The sequence below is a fragment of the Lepisosteus platostomus genome, chromosome 4 (genome assembly GCF_059453375.1).
Source record: "Lepisosteus platostomus isolate fLepPlt1 chromosome 4, fLepPlt1.hap1, whole genome shotgun sequence".
NCBI classification, from domain to species: Eukaryota; Metazoa; Chordata; class Actinopteri; order Semionotiformes; family Lepisosteidae; genus Lepisosteus; species Lepisosteus platostomus.
This window is the reverse complement of record NC_142614.1, coordinates 16,271,726-16,294,154: the sequence shown is the minus strand read 5'-3', so window position 1 is coordinate 16,294,154 and position 22,429 is coordinate 16,271,726. Positions and strand designations below refer to the sequence as shown.

The following is a 22,429-nucleotide window of genomic DNA, read 5'->3' as shown; positions in this document are numbered from 1 at the left end:
AACCTCAGCTACCACTGCCAAAGAAGAAGTGTTCAAAAGACACAGGGAGGGATGCATGTTTTTCAAACACAGAGTTCAACAGACAATATTATACTCCATGAAAGCTGTAAATGAAGGAAGAATTACATTTATTTTCACAGTTTCTTTCTTCATGAAGGTGGCATTGGCCTTGAGAGGCAGGAATCATCCAGTGTAGGTGAGGAAGAGGAGGAGTTACGTACCCAGCGATGTTGGCCATGGAGCTGAGGGCGTCGTAGCCCTGGGCGATGGTCACCCGGGGCACCTGGTCCATGGCCAGCACAGTGGCCCTGCGCTGGGACAGCTTGTCAATCAGCTCGGGGTTCTGGGCCGGATAGATAAAGCTCACCAGCGTGGAGTTTTCCTTCAGCAGCTCGGCCTCATGGACGCCCAGTGAGGGGTTAAAAATAGGAGCTCTCACCTAGAAAGACACGGCACACAGCACTGAGAAGCAGGGCCACATGCACAGCCAGTGGAGAATGTTTCAATACTGCGCTGGCTGTCCTTCAAGGCCAACGGAGAGAGATCTTGCTCTAGTTTTCATTCCACTTTTTCTTATTCCTTTTTACTTTCAAGGAGAAAAACTAAGCTGTTTTTTTCTTCTCAGGTCTTTAATAGGTTTAATATACCCATACAACCTCCTAAAACAATGATCATTTAAGACCACGGCTGTGCTTGACAGAGGTTTGACTTGACACAACAAGAATCACAACATTTCCAATGTTTACAATATGATTTAAAATATGAACAGACCTCATTCTTTAACAATGGCCAGGCCATACAATACCCTACTAAATAAACTGCCTGCAAGTATCAAAAACACTGTAAAGCTCCTTCTAATAATAAACAGTGATATGTCAGTGGAGATAGAGCAGCAAATAATGGAGCATGTGCGTTCAGTGGCCAAACATTGACCGATTATACCTTTACTTTCTTATTTTATTGCTGCAGATGGGAAATTTGCTTTGAAGGCAGGTAAAAACATAATACAATACATTTAACAGAAATAACACATTCTAAAATATATTTAACATGCAATACATTTAACAGATGTATGAAAAAGAAAGAAAAAGATGCATTTTAAAAAGTAAATGTACAGTCAACTGTCCAAATGAGCAGGTTGTTAGCTGTGGGGATAAAAGATGACTTGGTTCTATTACTCTTGGCCCAGAAATAAAAAAAGAAACCGTGCAAAAACATACATATTAGAACCCCAAACTCCCTCAGCAGACAATAGAAGCTCCAGCAAACAAATATGCCCTCTAGTGGCCCAGAGTGGTGACAAAGAAAGGGGTACAGTGGACAAGGGTGCTTGTACTGCCTATCACCTCATGGCCTCAGCAAGGCGCTGTGTCTGGACTTCACAGCACACTCTGTTTAGATATATGCAAGTCCAGCATGCTATGTAATTAACAGATGGCTAGACTTTCACAAAGCATGAATAAGTGATTGTTTATCTCAGGAAGTGTCTGTGTCTGAACATATATAAATGTATGCAATCCATTAAATACAGTACCAGTTGTAAGGTGTAAAGGTGTAACAAGTCGGTGACAGCTTAAAAACGCTCACATCACAGCTTTGAAGCAATTCAACCGAAACCAGGCAGGTCGGCTTTTGCATGAACCTGTTTTTTTGTTTTTCATTCCAACTGAGCTTTTAGTTAGTTGAACTATGCAATTATATTTTTACTTAATCTAACTTTTTAAGCACATTTTCAGTGTTAAAAACTAGTAAGTAAGTACCGTGCATCATTTGCTGTGTTTTAGAACTGTCCACTGGGCGGAGTGGAGGCACTGTGGCTAAGGATCTGCAGACTGAAGAGGGATAAAACAATTTTCCTCGCAACTATACCACCTAAAAAGTGCACTGCAGAAAGAAAGAATGCAGAATGAATTTCAAGGTGTTCTGCGACACTGCAAAGTTTTCATCTGCTTTTCTGTCTTCAACAAAGCTTTAACAATGCACAGAGAGTAAGAGACAGCAGGGAGCAATCATTTCCAATATTAGAACACAAGGTCCAGAATCCTGGAAGTTTTCTATCTCTCTCATAAATCATCCACAAAAAAAGTCTGCAGAACAAGGGGAAGGGTCCAGTTAGGCCATAGTTTAAAAAGTAAGAAGGTTTGAGGGCCTGAGTTGGAATCCCCTGTTGTAGAATGTGGAAAGATAAAGAAAATCCATATTTAATTCCCTCAAACAAACTTTGGTTACTGTCACTGAAATGTCTGAAGAATCTTCAAAATCTTCATAAGCTGCCCAGTGAGGGCAAAAGACTAAAATAAAATTAATTGAAGCAACTGGTAATCTTTATTAAATAATGAGACCAATTGGAACTAAAAATGGAATTAACAGGGGATACTCCAGCACAATGTCTGAATTCCCCTGCTAAGCCTGATCAGTTGTGCCCAACACACAACCCAACACACACACACACACCTGCTGTTACACTAACCATTGTGGTCCTGAGCTGAAGTTCTCTAGAAATTTAAAGGGACAGAAAAAATGGCAGGTTACCTTGACCACAAGGTCGGAAGCCAGGACATCTTTGGTCCCTTTGATGGTGGCCCCAGCCTGAGCGTACTGGTCATCGGAGAACTTGGAGCTCTCTCCAGCCCCGGACTCTACCACCACGCTGAAGCCCTGCTTGATGAGGGCCTGCACCCCAGCAGGGGAGACAGCCACACGCCTCTCGTTCTGGAAGATCTCCTTGGGCACCCCGACTGTCAGCTGTTTGTAAGGAATCCCTGGAGCAGGAGAGAAGGGAAGGAGAGGGAAAGGAGAGGAGGTGAGCTGGGCAGGCAGGCACACAGTCCACTTTGCACTAGTGGGAGCCACCGCCTGTTTCATCCGATGTAAACGGGTTCTCATCTTGTCATAAAAAAATACTCTGGAGCCTCTGCTCCAGAAAAAGATGAGTCCTTTACAACAGAAGGAGAACACAAGAACGATTAAAAATGAGAGATTTAGTTTGCTTGGGAAAACAAAGCAGGAAATATATGTACAACTGTACAATATAAAACAACTGTGTATGCAGCAATTACATCTTTGATTTAATTCTCACACAGCTACAGACTGGTTTGTTTGCAGCTACAGACCTTACCAGACTAGCGGTCTCTCATAGCTCATGGGATGATGACTTTAAGCACCAATAAGTGGCCCAATCAAATGTGGTATGGACTGCAAGGATTTGTTTTCTAAATAATGTACCCAGTTTGCATAAGTAAAAGACCCCGAATGATGGAAATTCCAGGTCTCCAGGTGTGACAGGTATTTCTAAAGTGATCAATCCAGATGCATGCAACCAAAATCAGCTGGATGAACCTGACATAACATTCTTATGGCACATAAAATCTGTCTGTAATGAGGAATTAATAAACACATGAGGATGAACACTTGATTTACAGCTGTGTAACTTCATCCTTGCACGGCCAAACTCCCAACAAAATGACAAAGAATATATTTTGATCCTCATAACCTTTCAACAGATCGCAATATTGACAGATTAGAGTAGTCACAGTTAATACCTCTGTCTATTAAAGATAAATTGATCCCTAATTTCCTCAAATGACCTGACACTGGAGTCTAACCAAATCCAGCTGGCTCTGTACTTTGCTGAGTACAGTGATATAAAGCCAATAAAAATGTTATAAAGAAAAGGCTTTGTAGATAAAAAATGAAATGAGGAATAGATGTGCTGCACAAAGTATATTGCATTTCACAGTACTCTGCCATGTACTTTGCAATCCAACAGTTTACTCATCCGAAAGAGACCTTTGAAACTCATTTACAATGGCTTTTCCTGGGCTGACTCAACCTGGACATCAGACAGAACAACCATAGGAACAATAACCAGCCTACAGGAAGACTGTACTAAGAACCAAAACATAGTACACTTCTCCACACCTGCAAGTGCTTAACCTTGACAAAGATTACACCTAAACTCTCACCTTCCCCATCTACCACAATTTATAAAACCAGTGCTAAATTGCTGGTATTCACCGTTCAAAGAGACATTTTGGGAATCTACGATGAACACCACATAGTAATAAGACTGTGGAAAATCTCTCAAAACCTCAATTTAATGCAGCAGTAAATGTTCTTGTGTTTGCACTAAGGAGTGCTAAGCGATAAGCTCCATTTGATTACAAAGACACAGACATTAACTGTGTCCCCCATAAGAAATCTACGGAATCAAATATATCTTGATTCTTTTATTGCGCCACCAACTTGCATCTGAGTTTGTACTCCAATGTACATTCTGTTTTGTGCAGACTAACTTTAGACCGCATAAAACTGCTTTACACTGTCTTGAAAATTTCCACTTAAAAATGAAGACTTGCAATATAGCAAGGTAGAGTCCTTGATTTTGGTTTGTGAAAACAGTCAAGATGGGAACAGGCAAAATGCCAACTAACAATGTGGGAATAAGTCATGTGATCCCATTTAATGAATACCTTAAGATGCAATTAGATTGTTTTTATCAGAACAGCACAAAGGTAAAGCTGTGAATATGAAAACAGAAGATGAGAATGGAAATTTAAATGTGTAAGTCAGCAGACTGGGTGTCTTTGTTTCTAAAAAGAGCACTTAAAGTAAAATATCATTTCCACAGCATTCTAGTATTTTTGTAAAAAACAGGAAAGATGGTACTGAACTCCTTTTAACAACAGTATTGATGTTTAAGGAAAAAAATAAATGTACTGAGAACAAAGTCAGAGGGTTTTAGTTTTGTTTTGCACACTTCCAACATAAAATACAGACAATGTCCTCAGCACAAACATGTTAAAGAAACTAAAAACTTCACAAGTAGCATCCTGATGTGTCCTCTTTTGTCTAAGCTGTTGGAAGAGGTAGGGCTATAGATATCCCGCTAAAATTACCAAAAGGTACATTTTCACAAGTTAAAGACAGTAAAAATGTGACATGCCAAGCTGAGACAGGACAATCAACATGGATTCAATACTCATCTGATCTCTCATTCATTCATTCCTTTGCGGAAAACTTTGCTCATTCACTGCCGCAGCAGCTGCCTTGTTTCTCTTCCCGATTCATGACGGAAAATTCCTTTACCGTCCCATTCCTTACAAATGGCAAACTGCTGACCGACCTCTTGTGACATTAAACAAGCCCAGAAAGCCAACAGGATTACACTCTGCACCTCCCCAGACCTGAACTGAAAAAACGTTTACATGAAATCACCCTGAGGCACTGCAATCCCTTTCCCTGAAACTCACTTACACTTAAGTAGAGGGTGTCTTATTCACAATGGCTGGCAGCAATCTAATTGTAGGAATGTCACGCTGACAACCATTCCAGGTCTAGATAGTCACAGACGTTTTGCTTCCCAATTGATGTTATCTCACTAACTGACAGAAAAATTGAACATTACCATGCAGTCACAGGAAAGACATTTTTAGCCTAGAACTATGGTGAACGGTGTCTCTTCAAAATGGCAAGATTAAAAAGAGAAAATATTAATTATGTTCAGTATGTAGATCAAGAGCTAAATGAGTGCTTTCAGTTGCAACGAAAACCAGAAACCCAGGGGGCCTTCAGGTACTGAGCTTGCCCCCCCCCTACCCCTAGTGTAGCCAGTGTGGCAGCGCATGAGGAAATAATTTTAATTGAAGCCCATGTGCAAAAGGGCAAACCTATGCTCATGTGCTAAGAAATGTTTCTTCTTTTAAAAGATGAACCTTCTTCTTCTGCAACTGCTGTCTCTCTCTGAACGTGGGAGCTTAAGCAGGAACAGTGCCAAGAGCAGCAGGCACCAGCTGTCAGCGCCATTCCACACTGCTGCTGCTGCTGGACTGGCTATTACTGGCACACTTCCCCACGCCCATCATGGACCTCCTCACCGACCCGCAGCACTGACTTCATTCATTTACATAAGTAAGACGAGGGCTGCTCTACTGGTTTATTTGGAGCATGAGGACCCACAGCACAGGGGTGACCTTGGGTTACTTAGGGAAATAAAAAGAAAAATCCTTCAGATGCCCTTTATTTCTCAGTCACCAAGGGAGGCGAAGGCAGGTGGAGTTAACTTTCTAGACTAACATGCAGAAATCAAACTGGAACACTGGACTCTGAGACATGCGCTCACACATACAATAGAATACCACACCAATAAATAGAAGAGGCCTTCTTCATTCAGGGTAAGAGGGAAAAGTACAGTCATTATAAATATCACATTTTGAGGCTTTAAACTCCCAGAATGACTGTGCCATAAGTGACAAATCTGGTAAGCGATTCTATGGGTTTTCTTAAACCTGTAACTACAGATGGTGTAAACATGATGTAAAAATCATATGTCTTTAAAGAAACCTGACTCCCTACAAAATGTGTTCAGTTTAGAAAACATCAGCAGAGAGATAGCATATGACTTAATGGACTCACCTCTCTGGCCTGTGCTCATAAAGTGTCCAATAGTTTAAAAAGAATTAAGAAATCTCACTATCTTGGAGTAGACCTGCATTTTTTTCCTCCTTTGCATGAACAGAAAAATAATCAAAGAAACAAAATATCAAATCTTTTTTAAAAAGGCTGAGAGCCAATATGAAATGTTCTTTTTATTCATGCAAAGTTAGAACTCCGTCCCCTAGAGCGCTTTTGCACACTGTTTCACCCTGTGAAAGGAACCGTGCCAAAGACAGACTGGCGATGAGCCCCCTCTGGCTCACCTGGACTGGCGGCGCCCTGACACCTCAGAGCCTGGTGGGTCCGGAACAGGCGCAAACACGGCGTCCTGACGGTCTGCACCTTCAGAGACAAGACCCCGCTTACGAGGACGGGGCTGGAGCAGCTGCTGACGACCGCGCGCAGGAGACTGGCCATTGTGCTGATGAGGAGGGGAGGAGGAAGAGCCGGGAGCTGCCTCTTCTAGCCTGAGCCGCCCTCCTCCTGCCACACGAGAAAGGGAGATGTTGGATTACCTCTCCACTCAGCTGAGTGCTCCCCCTCGGGTTTGCATCAGGGTAAAGGCTGTGGGGTGGGACACTGGAGAGTGGAAATGTCACTGGGACAGGAAGGCAATGCCACATACATACATAAGAACATGAGTAAAACTGCACATGAGAGGAAGCCAGTTAGCTCATCTGGAAATTAGTCGCTCATTGATCTGAAGATCTTATCTAGATGTTTCTTGAAAGAAAGCAATAGATAAGGAGATCACCATGAACTGGTTACACCACAAACTTCAGTCAAGGAGAATTTCTCTTTCTCTTTACATCCAGACTGAAACATTCATCAGCCAGAAGTGATATTCAATAACTAGTTTGCATTGGCTCCCCACATCGAACCTACCCTGTACCAGAAAAAGCACGGCGGATTATGAATTTCAGCAGGCAAAGGTCTGAGAGTCCGAAAGGGTTGAGGTCAGGAGTCCAAATGGCCCTTGAAAGGCAACAGAGCGAGGAGAGAATATTTGTCCTTCACTTTTTGAAGCACTTGGCCATGGCAAAGAACAGTGAGAACTGCAGAACAGTCAAGCCCGGATAAGTCTCGGATGGATAGGCCGCAGGTTAAATAAAACACCAGACACAATTCCCGTCCAAACTGACCATACTACAGTTAATTACAATGCTTATGTCTGAAACTCAGTGCATTTGCAAGATTGGTGATCTTGAAAACACTAAGGTCATTGTTTGGGGGCATTTAAAAGGAACGTTATAACCGAGTTAAACGCTGATCATAAACTCAATCCTAAAACATCACAAAAAAATAATCGGAACCAATTAAAATATACATTTACTTTCTTTCGGACATCGTAACCCCAGATACTACATATATAAACGGAAATGTTTACATTTTTGCTTCATGTCCAGGACTCGAAAACATATATGTAGTATTTAAGGTATTATAAACCTCCACTTGTAGAGAGGCGTAATTTCAGACAGGATCGAGTGCTGTGGTTTTCTCACGCCTCTTCACCTTCCTCGCTGCTGTGATTGTTTCCTTTAACTACTGTTAATTTGACTCAAGCTTTGCTGTGGCAACATCCTACACAAAAACCAGCTGTACCCAAGGCTACAGCACTCGGCTGGTAAAAACTCAGAACTTGATCTTCAGTTTCTACCACGTCAGCGGACTTTTTCAGTTTGCCGCTAGTAAAAAAAAAACATAGTTGTTCAGCCAACTATAAACTGGCAATTTGTTTTTGACAATCTAGGATAGATGCATAAGGATTTGCATGCCGCTGAGTGACAGACAGACTTTAAAAACAATGTAACCACCTTAAAGTAAAGGGGAGAAATCTATCCAACACGGGATACCCCAGAAAAACAATCCTTAAAATATCATAAACATTGTGAAAATGTGGAGGGTTATATATTTATTAAGAAAGAAAGGACACAGATTTGTCTTATTCCCTCAGTTATAATCGCCTCTATTTATAAAGGGGAAAACGGGGAGAACGTCGTCGACACTCTCACCCGTTGCCGCTTCGAGGCTCGGCTGACATAAACCCATGCATCCTGCAAAAACGGTTTAAAAACAACTTCTAAAATCGAGCTCAAAACTTTTGAACGTTTTCGGGCATTTACTGCGACATATCCTGACCCCACATTGCAACCAAATGGAACGTTTACACCGGTGCACTATTTGTAGGTCAAAATAAAGCCTTTTCGTATACTGACCTTTAGGAAGCCGGCTATAGGAGACTGAACGGCGGGTTGCCGAATGACTTCAACTCCCAACCCGGAAGGAGTTGGAGGGCTGCTCGGTTATTTTCCGACCACGTGGTGGACATGAGGGAGGGCGTGTGGGTACTGTACTCGGCGTTGTTGGCGTTAGTTTATTCGAGCTATGCTAACGTATATTCGTCCTCTTTTTTTTTTACAGAAAACTAATATAGTACTGAGGGGGTGGAGTGCTGTTGCACGAATGCAAAACCTTAAACGGTTCCGAAGCCATGGGCGCAGTTCCCGCGATTTGGGGAAATTTACATTGCACATAGGAAAAATAACTTTCACTGACGAGCTTGTACTGTTTTGCCAAACTATGCAAAGAAATGAATTGAATGAAACTGCATAGTGAATGAACAATACAAGCATATAAACGCAGTTTTTATAGTAATTCATATATTCGCCTTATATTAACCAGGATAATTTAATTTAACTATCTTAATAATAAAATTTGATAACATTTTAGGTATGTGTACATTGATACAGAAAAAAGCTTACCTAAGTTTTGCACTATTCCCGGGTATACGGTCTCCTAAATATGTATACGTACACTATACGTGCCCACAGCAGCTGTACATAAATCGCTGAGAAATATTAATTTCAAATAGCAGTTATATCTCTTCGGTGCGTTATTCTTGCTGTGTTACACTGCGCAAAAGCGATACAACTACGTTTTCTGGGCTGTTAAAGTGATTTGGCAAATACAGCTTATGGATGTTAACGAGAGGTGGAAAGACAGCAGGGCGCATGTGGTCCTGCCGGCTATTTTCATGTCAGCAGTGCCTGAGCTACTCCTGTCCTCTAGTGGACGCCATAGCTCCTGGCCACATAACATCTACTGAGTTCCTCCGTGCAAACTGCCAGTTGTTGTTACAGGAAGTCGCGTTCCTGAAGGCTTAGAGTTTGTTTAGGTTTTCTTTCTCGAGTTACGTAGGGAAACGAGAAACAAATTACATCAAACAAAGAGAAACGTCAACTTTTAAAACTACGCGTTCGCAATATTGTCGGGTTTCTCTCAGCCTGGGGCCTGTCGCGGCTCCGGATGAGGCTGCGGTGAAGCTCTACGCCAGGGCCCTGTCTCTCTTCACTTTGCGGGCATGACGGACAATTTCGATCGGGCCCCCGGTGCGGGACGGAACCGGGCTAAGCCTAGCATCACTGGACTCGGAGAGCAGGAGAGCGGCCGGCTTCCGGATGTCGGAGAGGTGGCAGGTGAAGGAGAAGCCAAGTCGAGCCTGTTCAACCAACAGGAGCCTCTCCGGCAGCCCAGGACGTCCCCCTCACTGGGGGATAGCAGTGCGAGCGGAGGTGAGAGGGATCACCCGCTGCGGGCGTGATGCTGGAAGACTGAAGCGTGTGGGGCAAGATAAACCATACAGGTTTCGGCACCTGTTTGTATACCACCGACTTAACTACTCTTTGGGAGCTCTCGACCCTGTCTTAGAGTGTTCAGTTCAGGGGGATTTATTGTAACAGCGGAATCATTACAGTCTTGCCAAAATAGAACAGCGGGTAATCAATTGTGCTTGTGAGAGGTAATAACAACTGCAGCTTGAATTGATATATATATATAACAGTTAGCATGAAATTGGTGGGGAAAGTTATATTCGATTATTTGGCCGCAAGCAGAAAAATCTTCTTAATCCCTGTAATTTTCTATAGTTTAAAATGAATACAGTAGAATATTTAACAGAAAACTTTAAAAAAAACTCGCCATCAGAAATGACAGGAGCTTTCGCGAGTGTGTCATGTGACGTTTGAATGTGTTAAAGCAGAGGAAGGTGAGGACTGCTAGAAAATAATTCAAATCTATGCAGTTTACTCTAAGTGAAACCCCAATTTTCAACATTCCCTTTGGTAGCCTGTTGAATTCTGGTTTGGATGACAGTATAGAAGACTGGTCTTTGGTACTAAAACTGTTGTTTTTTTTCCTGTGGAAAGTGCTGAAGCAAAATTGACCAGCATGGTGGCAGAGGGTTCTGTGTGCATAGTATGTGTGCCTCCATAGTTTGTCTTTCTGGAGTACTTACAGTACCCCCCACCCCATCCCCCTCTCTGGGCCCTGTGCCCAGTTTTCCACAGTCAGAAAGACTGACTGGGAGAGGAATTAGCTGACCCCACAGTTTTGTTTCAATGCCAATTAAAATTACTGTCTCTGTTCAGGCAATCGATGTACATGTGCACAAGAGTAGGTAGTATATTTCTTGAGCAGCTCATTCAGACGTGGTAACTTTATTTTAAACACTACATGCCTTGTAAAATTAAAGGTCATGTGACAAGGAATCCGTGTGCATTTCTTGAAGAAACTGGGTCTGTGCAGCTGTAGGTAGGCATATGCTCAATGAGGATCTCTTACCTATGCTTGCATTTCATTCTCTGGAACAAATGAGCTCACTTACATCCAAAATGAAGACGACATGTTTAGAAAACTGTACATTTATAATGACAGGACAAATGAGAGCATTCAGGATGTTCCCAGGAACCCACATTGTCCTAACCTTGGTGATAAACAAAGATCTGGATGCGTGGAATTGGGTAGCATGGCATCATAGGCAAAGCTGTCTGTGGTCTTCTTCAGCCAAAGATGGCCAGTTTGTGGTCAGCCTCACTTCCGATTGTATTAGGAGAGACCTTTTTTTTAGGGTCTAAAACGAGATGTTTAACACAAAGCAAAGCACAGAGTTATCATAGAAATTGCCGAGGCAGAATTAACTCTAAATGCATTACTGAAAGGCGTAAAAGTTCTGATGGCGAGAACGCAGGACTTGAAGATCAGTCACTGATGAAATATCAAGAAGTACACACTATGGAGCAAGATGCTTTATGCAATAGCCAGTGGTTATACCTGATACAACGTATCGCTGGCTTTTGTCAATTATATACGAGCAAGTACAGGTCATTGAGTAACCATTAACACGGCTTTTCTTGAAATCCGTCATTTCAGACAGCAGAAGAACAACCAGAGTTCCACACTTGGCTCACGACAACAACAGCGCAGCGGCACTCGCGCCCCAGTTGGCCAGCCCTGCTGCGGTCAGTTCGAATCTCTCGGTGAACGCACCAGAGTTCTACCCAGCCGGTTATACCGTGCACTCGGTAAGATTGTCACCAGCAGCAGCTGTCGTACCGCAACAAAACAAAAGGATTGTGATCGCCCAGAAATTCGTATTCCACTGTCATCCCTGATGGAGTGGCTTTTTAAGATCTATAATAGTCCTGCAGCAGAAATTTTCATTTAACGCTCATCACTTGTGGAGGTTTTTGCAAGTTGGTAAAAAGAATGAGTTGACTTGCATAGAGTGATTTTAAAAAATGCCCTGCTATTATTTTTTTTTAGAAAATATTAAATCCGCTGTGGCTTAACCCACTTTCATTATTGGTGTAGGTTATTTAATATGGTTTAGAATGAGGAAACATAATTATGTGTACTCATATCCTTGTTGTTAAGATCAGTATGGATGTCATTTGTAGTTGTGCACTTGATGAACCTGAATCTAAATTAAAGATCAGATCTAAAATACAGTGTCACACATTTGGTGTCCCTCCCCCAAAAGTGCTGAGATGCATACAATTATATAGTTTTGTTTTTTTAAAAGGCTCTTTCTCTCATTGAAGGAGGCAGCAGTGTGTGAAGATGGGTGTGGTGACTTTTACTCGGAACCCATGCTGACAGAGTTGGTGCAGAGTTTCCTGTCCCACCTCAACGAGTTCCCAGGGTCGTTTGAATCCGAGATCGAGCCCTTCACCACGATGCTGAATGGGTGGGTCACGACAGAAGAGGCGCTTCACGAACTTGTAGAGCTAATCTATCACCAGGTGTGTGTGCACGTGCGCGCCCCTCTTTGCAGATTCATTTCCAGTTCCTTATGCAAGGAACAGTTTGGTGATTGATTATCATCTGTGGCTAAAAACACTATTTGTCATCATGTTCATTTTGTGCATTCAGTTCTGTTAACTGGAACGCCGGTACAGTTTGTGCAGGGTAGTATAATTTGCCAGCTTCACAGAAATAAAATAGCGATCATGTGCTTCATGCTGGGAAACAATCCTCTTTAAAATGATGTTTCATTAATAACCTGTGACGTTTTTGAGTCTTATAACTGGTATGGTGTGATCATGGCTGCCTCCTGAACTCATGTATACATAATGCTTGTGAAAATGGAAAAAAGTGCTGTGTATTTATGCTGTACACAGCAGATAGTTGAGCCTCTCAGAGTGTGAAATAGTTTGGTCTGTTGTTCTAGCCAAGACTGGATTTATAAACAAAAAGAAGGAAGCTAAATTGAAGTGTTCATTAAAAATACGGTAAATATTTTGGGTTACACCCCCAGATTACACAAACAACATGAAAGGGCAAAGGATAGAATATGAATGAAGATTATATGCAGTTTTGGACAAGCAGAAAATGAATTTGCATTATCGGTAGAAACAAGGCTTTAAAGCCTACTGCCAGGAAATGACACAGGGAAGTCAGTTAGAGTTAAACAAGTCCAATCCTGAGGAAATAACACCTTAGACAAGTGCTTCACGGATGCATGTTCACCTCTAATGTAGATGTTTTATTTTGTCTTATTCTGGTAGACATTGGGTGTTTTTGTTTTCTGGGAAAATAAGATGGAGGCACTAGAGTTGGAAATAAATCTTAGTGTAAAACAGGAAGTGTGAATAAAAGGAAAAATTACGTAAAAGGGAAGTGCTGTGGAGCATAAAATGGGATAATGCTTTGAATATTGCAATTATTGTAATGGTTGGCACAGTCGTACAGTGGTTAGCATTGCTGACCTGTAGAGCTGGGGATCTGGTTCAGTCCTGGGGTGCCATCTACTTAGAGTTTGTGTGTTCTCACTACATGCATGTGGGATTCTCTCAGGTGCTCCATTTTCCTTCCACAGTCCAAAGATGGATACTGGTAGGGTAATTGGCTTCTGGGAAAATTGGCCCTGGTACGAGTGTGTGACGAGTGTCTGACCTGCAGTGTACTGGCATTCTGATCAGGGTGTATTCTGCCCGTTGCTTGCTGGGATAGACTCTAGCTCCCCCACCACCCTATATTTGATGATAAAATATTCGTATGATATGTATGATACAGTGGCTGGAACAGCCCTGTTTCTTCAGCAAAGGTGTCCAGTGTACAAAAGAGCCAGCAAATTGCATCAGTGCTTGTAACCCTCTGAAGTGCTGCTTGTTCTGTAAGTGAAGGCCCAAATCAGGTTCCTCAAGGACCAAATTGTCTACTTGCATTTATTTCTATGGAAATCTCCCAGTTACTTAAATCCATAGCTCTGTAATACATTTTCAGGTCTGGAAAATAGTGGTGTTGTAATTTTCAAGTCCATTTCATAATTTAAGGTAAGGGTTTGAAAAAAGCCAAAGAACCATGCTACCATCCACTGAACCCAGGACACATGAGAGTGAGTGAGACATTTGTACAGTGTGCTATTATCAAAGCAGTTTATGTGTGAAAAGCAGGTAAGTTAATTTATGTGTTGATGTGTTATATAACATTCCTTTCAGCTGTGAAGTTGGATGATTTAATGGCAGATGAGAACAGTGTTTGTTCTTCTGTGTTGGTATTAAGTGGAGTAGTGTCTCTCTTTGAGATCTGTGAAAACTTTGTAAGCAGTCTAACTCACCTTTCCATATTCTACTCCACAGTCCACATCTGTCCCCAACTTCTCATACACGGGTGCTCGCCTGTGCAACTACTTGTCTCAGCACCTCACTATCAGTCCGCCAAGTGGAAACTTCAGGAAGCTGCTGCTTATGAGGTTTGTTTCTTTCTGCGTATACCAGTCTTACCTGCAGTGTTTGGTTGCCAGTACATTGCTTGACACAATTTGTTTCCTCCTGAACTCTCAATGACTAAATTGAACTCGTTGATTAGTTCTTACTTTGCCTTTTTGATTGCTCCAGCTATTGCATCCATTGGCACAGTAACGTAGAGGGTAAAGTGTAAAAATACTGTTTTCCGTCTTTGCTTTTCCTGTGGGTCTGTAACCTGTTTTTTTCCCCACACACTAGATGTCAGAAAGAGTACGAGGCAAGAGACAAGGCTGTGAAGGGAGATGAAATGACTCGGAAAAGTTTTCATTCTTATGTCCTATTCCTGGGGGAACTGTACCTGAACTTGGAGGTTAGTGGGAATCGCTTTTTGACGATTTATGAATAAAGAGTGGAAATAATAGCAACAGTAACATCAATAAGAATTATTAGATTAATATTTTCATGGATCCTGTGGTGAAAAGATCCACTTGGGAGCCACATTGAACGCTACAGGTCGGAAATACAAATCGAGCATTTGCTGACTGGCCAAAAGACCTAGAGTAAGTGCTAATTAAAGTTATTTTTACAATCAAATGGTGTAAAATTAAATTGGCAACAGTTGTATCTGGTCATGTTGAAATAATTAAGAGTGTATCTGGGGATTCAGGGACCACTTTTTAGGGTCCCCCTGGAATTACTGACATATGGATCCCATGTAATTTCCAACAGTTGCCTTGATCTGGTGGCCAGGGCAGGCCCTGCTGGTGACACTGGTCTGGCCCGATCCCGGCATTTCTCAATTTTACATGTCTCCATGTACAAGAGCGATGAATCGATGCAGTAACATCTTTGGAATTTGTCAAGGACCAGAAAAGTTATGTATCAAGAGCTATAGATGGAAACTAAATTTACAAGCTATGATATATAAAAAAGGGACAGTTTCAGTAGATGAGGAGGAGGAGTAGTAGTAATAATATTATTATTATGATGATGATTATAATAATAGTTGTCTTTTGCAGATTAAGAGTTCAAAAGGACAAGTAACACGTGCGGACATACTGCTGATGGCGCTGCATGATCTATTGGATGCACTTTTTTCAAACCCTGTGGATGGGAATCTCATCTGTGCCGTGAAACTACTGAAGGCAAGAGAGTTGCATGTTAAAGGATTCTACATTGCATTGCATCTGTAGCTGCTATGGATAGTAATATGCATCATGATTCCTCTGAGCAATAGCCTGTGATTTGGTTAGATGGCAGAGGTCTTGGGCCTGAAAGTACAAATAAGTGCAATGGATTTCCAGATTCCTGATTATCTTTTGCTGCCGGTAGATGAGATCTGGCAGTGTATGAACTTGGACCAGCCATTTTCTGGATCCCCACATCACAGCACAAACCAACCGATGTCCAGTGGGGAAATGTAAAAAAATAACTTCTTGGCATATTCAGAAACAACTGTTCTCATTTCACCAATCAGAGCAGTTTGCTACTGTAGGTTTTTGTATCCGCAGTTTCCTTTTGAAAAATTTGTGCCTCTCTTCATATGATGTATCATATAGTTAGTTTTTCTCCTTGAGGAATATTTTCTATTTTCTACTTTAAGTTGGGTAACTGAGGTAAAAAGCGTATTGTGAAGGACAAGTGAATAGATACTGTACAGTTGACTGACTGCTTGTCTCCCCATTAGTTAACGGGTTCAGTTCTGGAAGATGCCTGGAAAGAGAAAGGAAAGTCATATATGGAAGATCTTATGCGGGGAATCGAAAATATTGTCCTGGATGCAGGATGTAGTAGGTGAGGACTTGTACTTCTACACAGCAAATATCCCTGGAGGAAGGACAGGCTAAGTAGTTTGTCTCAAGCAAATGAACATGCTTTAAGTGCACTGCTCTGGCAGACCAGTTTTTCATATAGTGAAACTGATCTCTTTGAGTTCCCATTCTGGTTTAATTTTTTTTTCTTACCTTGCACTATTAAATCGCAAGTAAATGCCACATAGGTATTTCATATCAAGGTTACATTTCATAGGAGCATTCATCAATTTCTGTTTAACACTCCACTGTGTGTTATAACTGATAAACTGTACAAAGCACTGAACTGCAGTAAATGCTCAGATATAGGAAAGTAGCACAGAATTATTTTCACTGTAGGACCAGTTTTTAAAAATGCTTTCTCTCAGGTTGTCTTCTGGCAATTGCTAAGAGGTCAGGGGTATTTGTGGCAGTTGTAGTAAAGGAGGATTCCAACAGGGAGTGTGGCTTTAAGTTCCAGTGCTGAAAAACACCGTACTTGAGTCCAGAATTAGCAGCATGGGTTACGCAGAGAGCTGGATCTCCCTATGCCTTTCCTCAGGGATGTGAAGCAGATGCTGCTGAGGCTGGTGGAGTTGAGAAGCAGTAACTGGGGCAGAGTCCATGCCGCTGCAGCCTTCAGCGAAGCCACGCCGGAAAATGATCCCAACTACTTCATGGTGAGAGCACAGTGCCGGGCCATAGGGGCGGATCTGTAGCAGACAGCCCAGCACAGCTTAAAGGGTTCAAACGTTCTGAAAGCCTTATTTGTCCTACCAAAGTGGGTACTTGAAGTTGAGCCAGGCAGCCTGCAGTGTGCCTTTTCTGAGGGTTATAAGACATCCACTGCTGGGGCACTGGGATATTATGATTATCACAATAGAATGTGGATAATTAAGTATTTTGTATAGTATGTATTGTGTACAATTTGTATATTGTATAGTACTGACTTTACCATGTTGTTAAATTAGGCCAACATAAAATTAATATAAAAAGTTACATACAGCGATGATGCCTTTTTTTGTATGTGGTTAAAATGTTTTAGTGTAGCATACCAGTGCTGTAATTCCCGTATGTCACTGATATGTTGGTGCACGCTCAGATTTCAGCCTGTAAAAAGACTGCCATGCACGTGGACGGAGTGGCTGGTTTGACTGCCACATTATCCTGTTTCTCATTTTGTTTGCAAAGGAGGTGAAGAAAGACTGCATTAGATTACATATTTTTTCCCAATCCTATTTGTTGCACCTCATTTGGCAGCTCATGGAGTGGTTCAAATTAATCAATAATTTGCAAGAAAAGGATACACTTGAGAGGAGGGCATACAATTCTCATTACATTATTAATGCACAGCACTATTCCATGTGGAGATATGGAAAGTGTTAAGGGATATGGTACGATAGAGTGCATCCTTCTAGTATACTACTAAGGAAAGGCTGTCTTTTTCATGCCCGTTTGTCAGGATCCCCAAGGCATGTTCTGCTCTTTGTCACAGTTCTGTGGTTTTCCTAAGAAAGGTTAATTACTATTTTTTTTCTATTTTATGCCTGTGTTCCTAGAATGAGCCTACATTTTACACAGCAGAAGGAATTCCTTTTACAGCTGCTGATCCAGGTACGTATGTATGTGTCTTTTTTTCTATTATGGCTGTATTACATACAGGACAAGAGACAGATTTAGTAGAATTGTTAGTGGGATGAACTTCTGCTTCACTAATGACACCAGCCTATTACTGTTTAAAGAGCTGAAAACAACAAAAAAACATCTTGCTAAGCAAATTTTTCATTCAATGGAGTAACTGAAAGGTCAGCGGGAATAAAAACTATTAAGGTAAAAGGAAACTCCAACCACTTGCGATCTGATGGCACAGTACAGCCTTTCTGTGACAGGTCATCATTTACTTAATCCATTGTGGAATTACAAGAATATGAAAGGGATGAAAAGCAACCTCCATGTATTTCTGAAGAGTCTACTTTTTTAAAAGTGTATTTGCACATACATGAAGTTATCTTGTATATTTGTATCATTGTTGTCAGTCCTTTACTTTAATGGAAGGCTTTAAGAGTGAAAACTGTGACTGCCAGTATTGTCATTGAATGACCTAATAGAGAAACCTAAAGTAGAGGAGAAATACAGATTATGGATGTGAAAGCTCAACTAATCCTTTTTTTCACAGAATACTCTGAGAAGTACCAAGAGATAATTGATCGAGAGGATTTGCTCACAGATTTCTTTGAAGAGAATGGGACAGAGTTTCTTGCAGCGGGTGAATCGTAAGTGCATCTTTAGTCTAAAATAATGTCATATCTAGGGACAGTATATTTAGTGCTCAGTGGATCCTCAGGGCAGGATTCAAGGAATCGGACAGAAAATAAAATTCATACACTTAATATACCTTGTCCTCTTCAACCCCTTATAGGCCGGCCTCTTGCCTGTACCAGTAATTGTTGGAGGGCATTTATAAACATGCAGATAGCAATTAACAATTTAAAGTTCATGCCAGTTTCCATTTCTGTGCTGCCAGATATTGAAATAGCCTGTAATTTAGAAGAACTCTGTTTCTTAGTTAGGAACAATAATGTTCTAGAAGACTCATGGGGTAAAATATAAAGTGCCACATGGTGACTGTTACCCCTGCAGTGGGGTTCTTCTGTCTGCTGTGTGCCAGCTATGATAAAAGCACCTCACCAGTATTGTGGACAGACTCAGCAAAGCAGGAGGCAGATCCAAAACAAAATTTGATGACTCTGCTGGCCAGGCATAAAGTAGCTTAGCTTGTGGTTTATTCACACTTGCTGTGGCTTATGTTGTCAGCACTGTGTTGAGTTCTAACCATGGTGGAATAAATCCTGCAAGGAGCCTAAAGACACGATGGAAACAGCATCACCCCATAGTGGGAGCTTTTCAAGCTCTTGTGTGAATCTGACAAATCAACACAGTTAATTATGCGCCAAATGAATAATAGAGGCAATTATTGAAGTATACTTAGGGCACAAAAAGAGAGGCTCTTTACGAGTATTGTGGTTCTTCAGGACAGACTACTGAGCCAGAATGCATTGAATATGGGTATGATATTAAAAGTAGTATTTTAGAAAGCATCTTGTGCATCCTGAAGCTCAACCAGTGAAGTTGCTTGTTGAGACAGTGAGACAGCAGCTTGAGCTCTGTGCCCCACATGACTTTAGCTTATTTCAGGGTCAGGTCACTATCTGATTAGAACTCCTCAAGCAGTGGTGCAAATTTTCGCAGAGCACTACTGGGAAAGGGTTGGTATTAATCACTCTCCTGCAGAGCACTGTGGAACTTGAAGCATATCAATTGACAAATGGCCCTGCAGGTGCAGAGGGTATGTCAGAGGAACATGTCTATGTGACTTATTCTCACCTGAGCAGGTAAAAGAGTACTTAAAACAGTAGGCAGTTCTTAATTGGTGCCATAGTGGATATATTATAAAAAAGTCCATATCTGTACTTTTACTTTGTTTCAAACCATATCGGTTAAGATCAGTTGTTAGTGTTTTCTCTGAGCAAGATACTTATAGTAGAAAATATATAGTAGAATATCTGTATAAGATGTTTGTGCACTAAAGAGTTACTTATTCATATTTTTACCCAGTTTCACATAAAATTACTATTAAGCTTAAATGTTTAGGAATACAAAGTTGCATTTGAATGCAATTATGTATACTCAGGTCATAGCCTGAAAGTTGCCTATTAATTGGTAGTTTTGTCTCACTGCTGTTCATCCACAGGTTCATAGATGATGATGATGATGAAATGGACCCAGAAATTGAAGAAGCTTTTGAGAAGTTCTGCTTGGAATCAGAGAAGAAGAGAAAACAGTGAGGAAGGGAGAAGAAGAGATGTAGACTAGCACTGATGCCTTCTGTGTTTATAATGTGGGAATAAGTATAGCAGCTGTAAAAAAATAAAAATGTTTATTAAAGTTTTAGCAGAATTCTCAAAAAAATATGCTTAGTCAGCACTTCTTGGTTCTTCTGTTTTAGTTTTTAAGTCACTGAGATTTCTATCTGCAGACTGCTTCCACATACACACTCATATTGCAACACTTGAATGCAATGATGGGTTTGATAGCAGGGGTTATTCCTACTGTTTTTGCCTAATCCAGAATCAGGAATCTCTCTTCCTCCAGCTATATTTTATCAACTTAAATAAAGACTCAAGATGCTCGACACGTTTGTATAGCACTATCAGATTTTGACTGCTGGCTACCTGATCTCTTTTTTTGCACTCAGAAACTACAACACCCTTCAATGGCAGTGAATTCCAAGAACAATAATGTTTGGCACTAAATTGCAACACGCACTCAGCCTGCCCTTTGCGTTGAAAGTGGAGTCTGAGATGTCGAACTGGGCAAACAGTAGAACAAAATTAAGGTGGTTTGTCAACTATTCAACAGATGATCCTGTGATAGCATTGATCTTTTTTTTTTTTCCCAACACAACTGATTTTTTCTGATAATTGTGATCGTATGCAAACACAACACTGACGTCAGCTGGCAACTACTTTGTGAAGATAAGCAGTTTTATCTTCAGTGTGAGGCAAAAGAACTGAGTCACTTCATCCTCAATGCCACACTCCACTATGGAATTCCTGTTGATTGGTGGGTCGAGTAGAAAAACCACAGACTTCAGCACAGTTACTGAGTTACAGTGTTAAAGAGCACAGAAATGCTGTTCTGACTGAATTTTATATATACAGTATACAGAATATAATTAATCATACAACGAACGTTTATCGTATACATTAATGTTATTTACATTGTTTGGCTGCAATAAATTGTTTATAATAAGACAAGTGTGATGAATTCAGTGAAATGTGTCTGAGAAAGTGTTAAAGTGAATTGTTGAAGGGATATAGAGCAAGGAGTTCACAGCTGTAGATGCTGAAGGATAAGCCCAACTGGTCCAGCAAAACCGTTTGAATGGATATTCTGATTTGGACCAGAGCTGGCAGGTGTGAAGTCTGTCCTGAACTTGATACTTTTCTGTCTGATGGCTTCTACGCTGGGTCTGCAGACAATAATTCTGAATTGTGAAAGGTATTACGGATGGTTTTTCAATACAAGTACAATAAAATCTACTTACCCTTATTTCTTACCTTGAGATAACAAATAGATGTAAGAAAATCTTTTGATTTAAAAGGCAGGTTGTTTGACCTTTCCACATGATACTAACATAACTTAAAGAAATTGCACTACGCATGGTATTTGTTTAAAAAACAAGCTAGCGTTTGACAGTAACGCTGTCTATCTGTGACTGTTATGCCGTTCTTCCAGTTTCCTTGCTAAGCATTAGTTTAGTCACCAAAGCAACCGCTGCCAACCAATGAAATGTGACATTACTAGAAGACTGCCCACTGAAAGAGACGCTTGTTTTGTCATCTGGGAGCGGGAGGTTCGTAATTTTTTCCCCATTGATTTTAGGGCTAGTTCTCCGAAACACTTTAAAAGAAGTTATTTAAAAAAAACAGAACATCCAAACGTCTGTGCTACCCGGACCAAAACATAGAATTTGACGACCATGCAGTAGCTACTTTGACCTCCTCGTACTATGGCCGCAGTCAGCCTGATGGTTTTGTATGAAGACGAGTCGGTGGAGGTACGGTACAGCGATGGCTCCTGGCTCCAGCTCTCTCCCTGTGGATCGGAATTCCTTTTCGACAAAACGCCTCCCATTTCGGCTCATCCACTACAACCCAGCGAGAGGATCCGGCAAAGAACACGCTTCGTCATCAGCAGCTATAAAGTAAAGAGATTTACGTTAGTTAACGCCCTTCATAATGTATTCTTTGTGTATAACATCAAAATATCTTAATTTCGGTAACTTCAGTCGTGAAACTCCCAGTCTATTTAAAGCAAGATTCTATTACAGAAGAAATGTGCGATTCTGCGCAATTCACAACGTTACAGTTTCGGTGCACATCAGGAGCAGAATACACTTAATATCACTTTAACCTGTCTACGAGTTGCCCCCCAGTGACTGATTTCATCATCCTTTTACTATTCTCGCATCACAAACAATGATCTCAGATTAGCAGTACCTACTGTTATTCATGTTAAATCTAGTAGTGTAGTTACTTATAGTCTGCAAAACTTAGGCGTTGCTATTTTGCAGTTCAAGGTGCAGCAAGTTGATTCAGTCGTTCAATTTAAAAG

The 22,429-nt window shown here is 41.1% G+C and overlaps 3 protein-coding genes across 3 annotated transcripts in view; 2 read left to right on the top strand and 1 right to left on the bottom strand.

Moving 5' to 3' along the window:
- The window catches only part of nnt (nicotinamide nucleotide transhydrogenase), a 61,433-nt gene extending 52,634 nt beyond the window's left edge, over positions 1–8,799 (bottom strand). Inside the window, exons 1-4 of the mRNA XM_088628741.1 lie at positions 8,652–8,799; positions 6,699–6,918; positions 2,533–2,762; positions 222–439 (exon numbers count right to left, since the gene is read on the bottom strand). Coding sequence (XP_088484867.1) covers positions 222–439; positions 2,533–2,762; positions 6,699–6,852 — 602 coding nt within the window. The 5' untranslated portion in view covers positions 6,853–6,918; positions 8,652–8,799. The remainder of the gene's footprint in view (positions 1–221; positions 440–2,532; positions 2,763–6,698; positions 6,919–8,651) is intronic.
- A 709-nt stretch (positions 8,800–9,508) lies between these two features.
- Positions 9,509–20,221, top strand: paip1 (poly(A) binding protein interacting protein 1). The gene is made up of 11 exons (XM_088628763.1): positions 9,509–10,007; positions 11,644–11,795; positions 12,315–12,515; positions 14,355–14,467; positions 14,721–14,832; positions 15,482–15,607; positions 16,150–16,256; positions 16,815–16,932; positions 17,812–17,866; positions 18,429–18,525; positions 20,004–20,221. The coding sequence occupies exons 1-11, from the start codon at positions 9,797–9,799 to the stop codon at positions 20,095–20,097; spliced, it is 1,386 nt and encodes a 461-aa protein (XP_088484889.1). The 5' UTR covers positions 9,509–9,796; the 3' UTR covers positions 20,098–20,221.
- A 144-nt stretch (positions 20,222–20,365) lies between these two features.
- Positions 20,366–22,429, top strand: part of c4h5orf34 (chromosome 4 C5orf34 homolog) — a 76,452-nt gene continuing 74,388 nt past the window's right edge. The window contains exon 1 of the mRNA XM_088628762.1: positions 20,366–22,019. Within this exon, the coding sequence (XP_088484888.1) occupies positions 21,825–22,019 (195 nt within the window). The 5' untranslated portion in view covers positions 20,366–21,824. The remainder of the gene's footprint in view (positions 22,020–22,429) is intronic.